At 52.8% G+C, this 12,963-nt stretch overlaps 1 protein-coding gene across 1 annotated transcript in view; it reads left to right on the top strand.

Moving 5' to 3' along the window:
- Positions 1–10,818, top strand: part of PLXDC1 (plexin domain containing 1) — a 55,221-nt gene extending 44,403 nt beyond the window's left edge. The window contains exons 10-14 of the mRNA XM_037494295.2: positions 1,936–1,996; positions 3,610–3,745; positions 6,083–6,118; positions 8,054–8,214; positions 9,441–10,818. Coding sequence (XP_037350192.1) covers positions 1,936–1,996; positions 3,610–3,745; positions 6,083–6,118; positions 8,054–8,214; positions 9,441–9,560 — 514 coding nt within the window. The 3' untranslated portion in view covers positions 9,561–10,818. The remainder of the gene's footprint in view (positions 1–1,935; positions 1,997–3,609; positions 3,746–6,082; positions 6,119–8,053; positions 8,215–9,440) is intronic.
- The last annotated feature ends 2,145 nt before the right edge of the window (positions 10,819–12,963 follow it).

Raw genomic sequence — 12,963 nt, 5'->3', positions numbered from 1 at the left:
GTGGCACAGAACCCAGGTTGTCCTGCCGAGGCCAGAGCTTGCATTGTGGACCCTCCTGCATTTTCAGTGTCTAGGTGTGGGGAGATGAGCCACACAACCTCGGAGAAGCCCTGGAATCCTGGGACTGGCTGCCACCACATGACTCCACAGCCAACAAGAGCCACGCCAAATGGAGCAGATGAAAGCAAGCCCTCGCCTTGACACACCCCATTAAAGGCATATGCCCAAACCCCGAAACTATGACAGTTTAATGAGAGTTGGCCTGCATGGGGGAGGGCCTTGCTGTGTTTATGTTAGCTACAGGGTGCAGAAGCACCCTCAGAGAGCTGCAAGGCCGAGATGGGACCTCCCGTCTCAGAGGCCCGCAGGCCTGGCTCCCCCCAGTGCAGGTTCCTCCTTCCTACCTCTCTGGAGCCTCAGCTCCAAGTGAGAACTGACATCAGGGCCTCAAAAAGCAGATGGCAGGTCAGGTGCAGTGGGCAGGCTACTATGGCCTCTCCCACCAATGGCTGCTTTAAATCACCACGTGGGGTCTCTCCCTCCCCCTGCTCTGTCTGCTGCATTCCTGGAGTGCTCCCCTCCCTGCATTGGAGACAGTTTCTGCTAGCACAGCAGGTATCTGCTTTTCATCCCTCATGGCCCCCTAATGGCCTACTCTGAAGTCTAAGGGTGACCTCAACACCAGGATTTGATCCAGGAAATGGGGGTCAGAATCCTTGCCTTAACAGTTGTGAGGGTTTGGCGAAAATGTGCAGGAGTAGCATGAGGGTGCTGGGGCAGTGCCTTGCATTCAGGAGATGCTCAATAAGTGACCATTTCTCATGCCCTCCTCCTCTGAATCTGGGTTGGCTGGCTCAGGTTTCAAAGGTGATGCTCTTAGACTTACACTGAAGGCTCCATCCTTGGAAGCATTAGTTCCCAGCTCCCAATGGCCCCCCTAATACTCCATCCCCCACATGTGGGCCCGGAGGACCTGAGTGGGGAGTGTGGATGGCTTGATTTGGCCATCGCTGCTGCAGGAGGAGCAGCCTGCAGCCTGAGGAGGCATCTGGAAAGGAAACACGGACAATCCCTGGAAAGCCTTGGTCCTCGGTCTACTGGGTCTTGGGCAGATGAAGGGCGATTGCTGGTGCAGACAGTTAACCAGCCACGGGTTCCTTCTCAGCTCTGGTGGCTTGGGATGTTATTCTTCCCAGACCGCTGTCCCCAGGCTGGAGGAGAGCTTGGTGGATTCTTGGCACCAAGAGTGATGAATGGAAAAGTGATCGTGGTGCTGCGGAAAACATTCTCTGGTCCATCCTGTGCCCCCACCCTTCCCCAGGGGAGCGCTTGGCAGCTTCCAGCCCGGCTGAGCTGCACAGTATCCTCTGGGCCCCTTGTCAGCAGTTTTTATTCTCTCCCAGCCTCTACCCTTTAATGATCATACAAGGGTTTTGGCTAATTTTGCTGATGTCCACCTTCAGCCCTACCACTCCTTGCCAATTTTAGGCCCCTCCACAAAGAAGGGGGGTTCTGTAGATGAGCCAGATTTTTCCAGATGAGAACATTTGTGTAAATTCCCTGGATTCTCAGCCATTTCACACAGCTGAGAGTCAAGGGACTTTAAAGGTCATAAGAGGTCATGCAGTCCGACTAACCCTACACGTATCCAGGCAGATGTGGCCTTAGTCCTGGGAGCTGGGTCAGGAGGAGTGTGGGAACCCCACAAACCCCTTCCGCTCTTTCTGGATAAGGAGTAGAGGGGGTAGGAGGGCCCGAGTCCTGATCCCACAGCCCCTGCCAGGGCGCCTAACCAGTGATCTTGGGGAGCTTGACCCCCTTGAACATTAGCTCCCTCTTCACTATCATTGGAGAGATGTTACTGCAGAGGGGGTCGTAGGGGGGAGGGTTCCTCTCTCAATTCCCTTACACATCTGACTCTCTGGTTCCCTGCAGATGCTCCAGTGGCTTTGATCGCTACCGCCAAGAGTGGCTGACCTACGGCTGTGCCCAGGAGGTGAGGCTTCAGGGAGCCAGCTTGTGGAAAGAGCTGGACTAATACCCGGGCCCTTCTCAGTAGCTCTTCTAAGGAAGAGATCTTGGTGAAGTCCCCCTCCACCTGGGATGGTCTCAGGCTGCTCAGAGGCAGTTAGACCAGCCGTGGTGGTTTACGGGCTCTGTGGGTCCACTTCTGGTGACTCAGCATTAAGAATCCTGGGTCCTTGCAAAGGAACATTGGGACCTCAGCTGCAGCTGGATCCTCTGGGAGTCTGTGTGTAGTAGCAGTCATTTTGGGATTGAGGAGGGTTATTCCTGCCACATTTAGAATGCCATATAGGTGCCTTCCCACTGCTGGAATTTTCTAGAAATTTCTTAACACAGGGTGGGAAGCTTCTTGTTCTCACACTTGTGCTAACACAGATCCTTTCATCCATACATCCCTTCCCCTACCCCCACCCCTTCCTCTCTCATCCCTTTTGCATCGCAAGCACATCACCACTGCCCTGCATTTGTTAATCTTTTTTTTTTTAAAGATTTATTTATTTATTTATACAAGCACTGGGTACAGTCAAAACCATGGGAGGGTGAGAGGATTCACCAGAGCCAGAGCGGGGAACAAAACAGGCAGAAGGACCGAAGTACACTGCTAGGAGAGGTCTGTCGCGCCATGTGGGACCCTCGCTGACAGTGGGGGATCGAGCCGGCACTGCAGAGGCTGCAGGCAGCTTCGCAGCCCAGCGCTCAACCGCTGCGCCGCCAAGGGAGGCCCTGCATTTGTTAATCTTAACATGACCTTAGGGGCTGGGAACCAGTGTCCCCACTGATCAGAGTGGGGAAACTGAGGCTCAGAGAAATCAAGTGATTTGACCTGCATCTCATGGCCAGTGAGATGGTGAAGGTGCCAGGCCCAGCACTTAAAGGTACCCCCCAGGCCCACTCTGTGCGTGCACCAACATCTCTTCATCTATAAGGCGAGGTGAGCTGTCTTTCTGGCCTTAAAAAAATCTCGTCCACAGACCCCATCTAATGCTGGCTCTTAGAGAAGGGTCTGGGTTTGCTCTATATATTTTTTTTCTTTTTTAATTTATTTATTTATTTATTTATTTTTATTTATAATATAAGCACTGGGTACAGTCAGAAGCGCGGGAGGGTGAGAGAATTCACCAGAGCCAGAGCGGGGAGCAGAGCAGGCAGAAGGACCGAAGTACACTGCTGAGGGGAGCAGCGGGCGGCAGGAGAGGTCTGCGCGCCATGTGGGACCCTCCTCCGGTGGCCGGGGAGCAGCTGGGGATGGAACCAGCGCTGCAGAGGCTGTGGGCAGCTTCGCAACCCAGCTCTCAACCGCTACGCCACTGGGGATGCCCTGCTCTGTATATTTAACACTGACATCTCAGTTCCTTCCTTGAGAACAAGTTGACAGAGAAACTGTCCTGCAAGATAAGACACTTAAAGAATGGAGCGGAAGGCCTAGGGACATTCAAGGCCCAGCTCTGGTGTGACCATGTTAGACCACACACTGGCACCTTAAGTTTTCTGGTGTCCCCTCCATCCTCCCGTTTGAGGGTTCTGCTGTGTGGCAAGCCTGCAGGCGAGGCCTCTGCTCAGGGCACCGCCTGGTCTCTCTTGCAGGCAGAGGGCAGGACGTGTGAGGACTTCCAGGATGAGGACCACTACTCGTCCTCCCCCGACAGCTCCTTTGGCCCCTCTGACGGAGACCTCACCACCACTTCCTCCTCCCTCTTCATTGACAGCCTCACCACAGAAGGTGAGGCCTGAGGTGTGGGTATGTGCCCCCCATAGGGAAGAGCCCTGAGTAGTCACCATCCCCAACAGGGATTATCTCCAAGGATAGGCTCTCCCTGTCCTGTCACAGATGAGGGGCCTGAGGCTCAGAACTCAGGTCACTTGCTGGTGAGAAGCAGAGTCAGGTTTAGAAAATTAATGTCCTTGCTCAATACCTGGTATTCCATATCATCCCTCACAGGACCTGCGGGGTCTTATCACCCTGTAGCAGGTACAAACTCAGTCCACGCACTAAGATGTGAGAGAAAGCAAAATCCTTTTTTATGACTTTGCTTCTGGCTCTCACCCCTGGGTCAGCTGAAGTGGTGAGGGCACTTGTGGGCTCTTTGCTGCCTCCCCTGAGCCAGATACTTGCGTAAAAAAGGCAAAATGGAAAGGAGGAGAGAAGAAAAAGCTGATATTTTAAGACATTATTTAGCAACTGTTCCATTTCATAACTACGGAGAAGTGCCTGTAGGACAAAGTAGGTTACTCAGGGTTGCATGCAGGCTAAGTGGTAGACTGTTCTTTCCATGGGTTCCCTGTCTTTCCAAATGTGGCCTAGCAGACTAGAACAGGACAACCAGAACAGGAACCCATGGGTCTGATTGAAGGGAACTTGTAGAGGAAAGTGAATGAATGATAGGAAAGGTGACATGGTGGGGCGGATCACTGCTGTGCAGGCTGCTGCTGTCATGGGGCATTAACACTGCTCAGTTCTCCTAACAATGCAGGGACCCCTTGCCCTCGGGGAGTCCAGGGTCACCTTCCTGTTAAAGGGAACCATTTGAAGGAAGAACTCCCTGGCCAGTCACTGCTCAGTTAACCCCATGTGCTTACTGAGGGCATGTCCTGAGCCCTGTGCTTGGGGGTTTACCATCTGGGGAGCCACAGAGCTGAGCGGGCCAGCAGACAGCTGTGGTGGGTGCGGAGAACCCAGCCCTCTGCATCTGGGGATGCGGCTCAACTCCTGCCACGTAATGATGCATGGTAGGCTCCCCCATACAGAGTCAGGAGCGCCCTGTTTGCCAGTTTTATTACCTGTGCATCTCCTGCCAGTCAGAAAGGTGTCTCACTTCTGTTTATGGCACACTAGTCCCCAACAGGGAAGATCAGAGAAAGTGGGGACATTATGGCTCCGTGTCTTCCCGGTCCTGGAGGAGGTGGCAAAGATGTTCAAGTTACTTCTATCTGTCTGTCTATGTATGTATGTATGTATGTATGTATGTATGTATCTACCTACCTACCTACCTATCCATCCATCCAACCATCCATCCATCCTTCTGTCCATCCATCCATCCATCTACCTACCTAGCCATCTATCTATCTGTCTATCTATATATATTATTTATTTATCCAAGCACTGGGTACAGTCAGAAGCAGGGGAAGGTGAGAGGATTCACCAGAGTCAGAGCGGGGAACAGAACAGGCAGAAGGACCGAAGTACACTGCTGAGGGGAGCAGCGGGCGGCAGGAGAGGTCTGTCACGCCATGTGGGACCCTCGCTGGCAGTCGGGGATCGAACCAGCACTGCAGAGGCTGCGGGCAGCTTCGCAGCCCAGTGCTCAACCGCTGCGCCACCAGGGGAGGCTCATACTCACATATATAAAATTAAGGCTGCCTTCCCCCACACCCAATTTTCAAGGCATCATGATGGGAGGACTTAGTCACCCTCCTGCCTGTACCATGACAGCTGCTCAGGGAGACTGGCAGCTATGGGAGCCAGATAAAGAGTACCCCACAAAACTTGTCTTGGGTCCAGGGAGACGCTGAAGACAAAGGGGATACAATGCTCCAGCCACTCTGCCAATGCTCTGGAGGGCAGGGAGCAGAGCAGATAGTGGGGACAGGCTTCTGGAGGGGGTGACCCCCCTGGCACCAGCCAGGCAGAGGAGCACAGAGGACCGGGGGTTATGGGAACTAGATTTTAAGAGCTGGGCACCTGCAATCAAATACTCACCACTGCACTGAACCAGAACGTCCCCTGAGTGCAGGCAGTGGCCACGGTGTTGGTGGCAGTGGTGGACTGGGCTCCAGTGGATCTTGAATGGTCTGGATTCTAAACAAGTTGATTTAAATCCAGTTAATTTGTCCACAGATGTTTAGAGTTACTCTGGATTACTTTCATTACTTCCACCTTGAGGTAACTAAGCAGACCCCTCGCCTTCTACCATCACACTGCTGTGTGACTTTGAGCAAGTCACCTCTCCGCTCTGTGCTAGGGAGGTTGACTAAGCTTTTCCAAAGTCTGCCTGGACCTAAAGAGCAACAGCCACCATGATTCCACTAACCACGCACCTTTTCTCCTTTCTCCCTGAAGATGACACCAAGGTGAACCTGTATGCGGGAGGGGAAGGTGAGTACGGAGCAACCTGCCTCTCTTGGTTCGACACACCCCAACGAGGTGCAGCAGACCCCTGGCCTCTGCTTTTGTTCCAAGTGGGGTGGGGGCAATAGGGAGCAACAGCAGCTTGAGCTCCCCAAACCTCCTTCTGGGTGGGAAGGCAGGGGGCATCTGGGCACAGGCCCCTAGAGTAAAGGAACATTCTGCATCCGCACATTTGTCATTTCAACTGGGAGTCTCCTCTAGTACCTCCCCTGGCCTCCCTGCTCCTGAACATTCTCGGCCCTGAAAGAAATGAAGGAGGAAGAAGGGGCTGCCTAGTGGTCTCGGGCTTCTCCTCCCCACGTGCCTCATAGCGAGAGGTGAGAGCAACTCGTCTCATACCAGGTTTCCTTTGATGCCCAAACTGTGTTGGCAGAGAGTACACAAAAGTTTCTCACCACAATTGTTGCAGCATACCGGAAGGTGGGGTACCCTGGCCCCAGGGTCCTCTGGGAGGATAGTGTCTCTGATGATATGAGGTGGCCCTACCTCTCCTGCCCTTTGCCTGAGCCAGTTCCCAACATAAAGGGGAGCTGGAAATGCCCTCTAACTCCAGAGCCTGGGAGGTTGTTATCTGGGGTCTCCCCCCAGAGACGGAGCCATACTCCTCTGTAGCAGGTATGAATGGGGTGTTCCCCTTGCTCTACACTATGAGTTCATCAGCCCAGGCCTGACCCTCAGATCATCGGGGCACTTCAGGCTGCATGCTGATGACAGGGCAGGGGAGCCCTGCTTGGGGCTTGTCATGTCAGCTCTCCCACCTGTGGACAGACAGAGGCACTAAGCAGGTACTGGGCTGGCTGCCCTGGGACATTTCTCTCCTGAACAATTTCTCTCTGGGATACTCTGCTTGCAGACAAGGGGAGGACAGAGACAAAGCTTTGGGATGCATGTGACTCCCTATTAAAACCCCTCACCCGCTGTTGGTCCCCATGTCCCCACTAGCATAGAAAAAGGAATCCATATTTCTGAGGTGTGCTGATCTCCTCTGCTGCGTTATCCCACATCCCTTTAGAGTAGGGAGAAGACGCAAATAGCAACCCTGCGTAATACCAGACAACCAGGCTTCATAGCGGTTGGCGCTGTGTCCTTAGCAAATCATTCCGCTCTGCATCTTTCCATTACCTCAGCCGTACAAGAAAGGAGGCACTGCAGGAGCTGCCAGCTTGTTGGTCTATGGAAATATTCAGTCTCCTCCTTGGGCTGTCCTTCAAACACTTGGGATGTTCTCAGCAAGTACCTGCTGGTTTTCAGTCTTAGTTCATTTCTTTTATTGGGCTCCTGGGTCTGCTTTTTTAAAGCGCTGGGAACACAATGATGAATAAGACACTGTCCCTGGCCTCCAGGAGGTCACAATCTAGTGATAGTGACAGGTGAAAACATGGTCATTTTGCTACCATAACAGCTAATATTTTCTCATCCGAGACACCAGTCATGGTCCTCAGAACTTGACCTGAATTAGCATGTCTTAAACTCCTTAGTAACCTCCTCAGGTAGTTATTGTTATCCTTGTTTCTACAGAAGTGGTAACTGAGACTCAGAGAGGTTAATTAATTTCCCCTAGGTCACACAGCTAGTAAGTGGTAGAACCTAGACTTGAACCCCAGTAGCTAGATACCAAATCCCCAAATCTTTCCCATCACATGCCCTTTGTGAATTCTTTAAAAGCACTATGTGGCATGCATATTAAAGAGAACTTTTATGGTCCTTCTTAGGTATTTGGGCAACTTTTAAGTGGTTTTGCAAAACCACCTGAACTGTGCTAAGAACATCAGCACCACACTCGTGTATTTGATAAGTAGACCAGAACAAACTGTCGGCTTTCATCTCTGGGACCTTGTCAGAACCAAGGAATCCACCACCCCACCTTCTCTCTCTCCTGCCCTAACTTAGGTCTCTCCACAGGGCTTCAAAACAACCTGTCCCCCAAGGCCAAGGGCCCCCCAGTGCACCTGGGCACCATTGTGGGCATCGTGCTGGCAGTCCTTCTTGTGGCGGTCATCATCCTGGCTGGAATCTACATCAACGGCCACCCCACCTCCAACGCTGCGCTCTTCCTCATCGAGGTCAGTGTAGAACGTGGCCACAGCGCCACGCTGCTTCTGAATTGTGTTTCCTGGCCCTCGGTGCTTCCCTCTCTGTCTCATCCCTCACCTGCCGCATGCCTGCCTCCTGTTCCCACCCGCTCTCCGTCTGGCATGTCTCACGCTGGCCGGCTCCCTTTCTCCCTAACCCCCAGGGCTCCGAACCTCAGAACCCCTCCAAAGCCCCATCCTGTTGAATAGTCCATCTGCTTTTCCTGCCCCATTTGTGAAATGAGAAGAGCCCCCAGAGGAAAGGAGGCTGCAGTGCCACACGGAACCTGCTTAGTGGCTGTGCAGCCAACGCCTGCTGACCAGCAGCACTCATGCAGAGCCATGACCGAACCATGGTCTCTGCCTCTTTGTCTGCCATGAGGATTTTTCAGATTTGAATTGACAAACCGTAACGTTAACGAGTAGCTTTCTCTGGAAGTTGTATTTGAGGATGCTATGGATTTGTATGCCTCAGAATCCAGAAGAGCCACCCTGGGGTGCAGAGTGGGAAGCAAGGCCAGCCGCCTCCACCCTGGGCCACAGCTCAGCGGCTCTTGGCCGCCTTCCACGCTTAGCTTCGCACTGGCTTTCCTCATGGCATGGCAGTGGCACCTCTGTGACCAGTCACCCCACATAGGTCATGACCCCTCAGGCCTCATTACCCAGAGTCCTCATTCGTTCCTTCTTCTTTACCTAGGTTCCCCTCCTGCCTTGTCTTGTCATTCTTGCCTTAGCCTGCCTGGAACCACCTGGCAGGTTCCCAGACCACAAGGGTGTTGGCAGGGCAGGAATCTACATTTTAATGAGCTCCCAGATGACTCTGATGAGGACCTGTCGGCATTTCTAGAACGTTCCAGAGCATTCCCTCTTTTACCCACTCCCCCACTTTCCACAATATCAGGGCTCCACTCGGTTGAGGCTGAGCTCCTCACCTTTGTGTCCTCACATGCCGAGGGCTAAAATGACCTTCCTCCAAACTCCTGGGCTCCCAGCAGGTTTCCCAGTCAGTGGTTGAAGGATCGTAGTAGGGGGTCTTCTGGGGAGGGGGCTCTGAACTTCACCACCTCACAGTCGTGCCCAGTGTCCTTATGAAAAAGCCAGCACTGTCCCTCAGTGGTGGCGGGTATGTGTGTGCGTGTGTGCGTGTGTGCGTGTGTGTGTGTGTGTGTGTGTGTGTGTTTAGCTGCTGACTTTGTGTCTGTGCCCCTACCCCACAGCGGAGACCTCACCACTGGCCTGCCATGAAGTTCCGCAACCACCCCAACCACTCCACCTACACAGAGGTTGAGCCCTCGGGCCACGAGAAGGAGGGCTTCGTGGAGGCCGAGCAGTGCTGAGAGCGCCAGGCCTCCCTCGGAGGGTAGGAAGGCCCATGACCCCCCAAAAGATGAGTCCAAGCAAAGTGGCCCCCTCGGGACATACCCTGGCTGGGAAGATGAGCAAGTAGCTGGTGTTGCCAGAACTATAGGGTGGCCAGCTCACCCTGATACTGAGGTGGGGACAGAAAAGCAACTATATTGAGTTTTTAAGGAACAATAACCTAATTTCATCCTGTTTTGGTGCCAGAGGTGCCCCCTTGTGAGTCTCTCGATGGTCCACTCTGTAGCTACCCCAGAGGTCCCCTCCCACCTGGAGTTGGCCAGATGCTCTGTTCCCGGCCACCCAGTGCCCTTGCTTATGGCACAAGAGGACTAAGCTCTAGATTGGGACAGCGCAGTCCAAACTCCATAGACTCAAGAGCTGGTGCTCATGGCTATGGATTCGGGGTATTTAGTCACAGCTTCTGGGCTCTGGAAGTCTGGAGAAGGAGTTTCCTCCATCTGTAACCACAGGCCTGACTGCATTCGCACTTACGCCAGCCACTGAGTGGCCTGTGTCACGAGAGGGAAGTCAAATGGGAGGAAAGAAAATTGCATTTTTAGGCTTTGCTTCCCCAACCTGCCGATTCTGCTAAGAACCAGTACTCTTCTGCATGGAACATGTGTGCTGCCCGCCACCCAGCCTCTGTGCCACCTGAGCCCACCTTGACCTGCCAGCTGTGCTGTGGGCAGCCTCACCTGCCCATGGGGTCTTTAACTGATGGCACACTAAGGGTCCCTTCTAGTCACTGGCCTGCCCTTCTGTCAGTGCCAGTGAGTACCTCCAAAGGCAGGGCTTACCTGATTCATGTTTTTACTCCCTCTGGCTGGATTCTATTGCCATTCAAGATCAACTGGGTGGCAAGAGGGCTTCTGGCTACCTGAGTTGGATTCCATTGAGAAGCAAAGCCGCCAGAGGGGGTCAGGTCGCAGGAAGCTGTCATGAGAAGGAGGCACTTGCTACACAAAACCTTGACCTGGGAAGTTGCTTCCTTTTCTCCAGATCTGCCAGAAGTTTTGGGGGGCAGATGACTTAGTCTCCCAATCTTCACCTGGCTTTAAAGGGACTCTGTGCCAGGGATGAGTTGGGCCTGTACCTGAAGATGATTTAAAATTAAAACCATAACTCACCCTCATTCAAAGTAAAAAAATAACAGCAACAAATAAATGTTAAATCATTCTCTGCATGGTCACGCCCTTTCGTGCATGTCACCAGGCTGCTGTGAAGGGGCACAGGCCCCCCGAGGTGACAGGAGGGGGTCAGGATTAACTGGACTCTCTCGTCGTTTATCCTCGGTGAGGATCTAATGACAATCAGGTGGACATATGGACCTCAGCTGTAAACACGTATCTCCATAAACCAGACTCGGAAGCACTGTGGGGAGGGTCAGAATTTAAAACCAAGAAAGGCAGCACAGTTTAGGCTCATTCAAGGTTCTGGCGTTCTGTCAGGAGCCCTCTTTGTGAGAGAAGATTCTCTGGGCTCCGGGCACTCCTGGCTAGTAGGAGGGGAACTTTTGCTCTGCAAAAGCATCTATGACTTTCATGTGTGTGAAATAGCCAGCGGGGCAGATCCGATGAGGCCAGCGCCGCCTTCTGTCCCCCTCTCAAATCCCAGCTCACTCCTCCCCAGGGGATCCCTGCCAACCATTCTGGATTCCCGCAGGAAAAGAACACCGAGGGTGCAGGGAGGGGAGGCAATGCAATGAGGCCTCTAAGGGTAAGCGCTGCAGGAGGAGGAAGAAAGTTTGAGATGCCTCAGGCAGCCAGCTGGCCAGAGCAAGACCAGCTGACCCCTGGAAGGCAGGGCTGAAGGCAGAGGAGTAGTTTGGCAACAGGTAGCCTAGTTTGTTTACAGCAAAAACAACTAAAGATCTGTCACTAAGAGGCGATTAAGAGCCTCTGGTTTTCTCCAGCCAAAACGTGTAGCCCAGGGCTCCCAGGACAGACAGGCTGCTTACAGAACAAATGCTGATTCCCAGGTCTCCTTAGGGTGGCTGACGAGACAAGCATTTCTTAGATAGAGCCAGAGTTTTATTTGAAGGTGTGCAGCAGGTTAGTTAGGTAGCTAAGGAGAGTGACCCACTTAGAGGGTTGAACAGCTGGAATGAGACAGAGGGTTCTTAGGCACAGCCCCCAAATTTGACTGAGGCAAAGTGGCACTTGACATAGTGGCACTTGACATCATGCGCGCCTCTCTGCCCTCTCTGCCCATGCGTGCCTCTCCAGTTACCTTCCCCATGTGGCATCTTTAGGTATCGACCGCTAGGAGGCGGGGGTGAGGGGGCTGCGTAGGAGCCCTGAAAGCTCATCCCTGTGACAGGAACTTATAGAACGGGGTTCTAGGAGTTGTCTGTGTTATACCAGGAAAATACTCTCAGGAAAGCTCTGTTTTCCTGGGCTTTGCCAAAGGAGTTGCCAAAACTCCTAAGAGAACCAAAATAAAATGAAAACGAGAACAGGAATGTGGCAGTCGAGGACGAGAGGGAACCCTGGGATCAATCTGTGAACACGGCCTCGTTCTCCTAGATCAGCCACTCTAGATTTACCCAGTGAGGACCCTGGGGTTTCTGATTCTAGAACCTGAGTGCATATATGAGCCCAGCCCTCAATCCCAGCACCTAGGAATGCCCTAGGTAAAGCAGTAGGGTTTCCAAGCTTGTCTGACCAGTCATCTCCCTCCTACCATAGTCAGGGTACCTGCTCACCCGCTCATCCCACCAGGCCTCTGACCTAGAGACCAGTTCAGATCTGGATTCTGAGGTTGAAAATGACCATTTGTCACTATTAGAAGATCTTTTTTTTTTTTTCTTAAAGATTTATTTATTTATACAAGCACTGGGTACAGTCAGGAGTGCAGGAGGGTGAGAGAATTCACCAGAGCCAGAGCGGGGAGCAGAGCAGGCAGACTGACGAAATACACTGCTGAGGGGAGCAGCGGGCGCGGCAGGAGAGGTCTGTGCGCCATGTGGGACCCTCGCTGGCAGCCGGGGAACAAACCGGCACTGCAGAGGCTGCGGGCAGCTTCACAGCCCATCGCGCAACTGCTGTGCCACTGGGGAGGCCTTTAGAAGCTCTTGATGGTCCTATGGAACATGCTTTTAAATTCACATGTCTTACCAGGGCTCCCCTTTGTAGTGTATCCTTGTGAGTATCTATGTTTAGGTACACATACATGTGCACATGCATTTGCATTTTATTGCTAGAAACAATGACTGAATCTGTAGTCTGGGTTAATTAAGACAGTGCCACAAGCTGCCTGCCAACGTCACTGTTTAAATAGCAGATTGTTTGCACTTGGTCTGTATGAACTGTATCTAATCTTCTCTGGGTCCTGGAACAGATTCTCTGTCTCTCTGCTTCTCTCTCTGTCTCCCCTACA

The sequence above is a fragment of the Talpa occidentalis genome, unplaced genomic scaffold (genome assembly GCF_014898055.3).
Source record: "Talpa occidentalis isolate TD23 unplaced genomic scaffold, MPIMG_talOcc4v2.1 talOcc4.7, whole genome shotgun sequence".
In the NCBI taxonomy this organism is placed as follows: Eukaryota; Metazoa; Chordata; class Mammalia; order Eulipotyphla; family Talpidae; genus Talpa; species Talpa occidentalis.
Note: the sequence above shows the minus strand (reverse complement) of the source record. Positions and strands in the feature narration are given on the sequence as shown.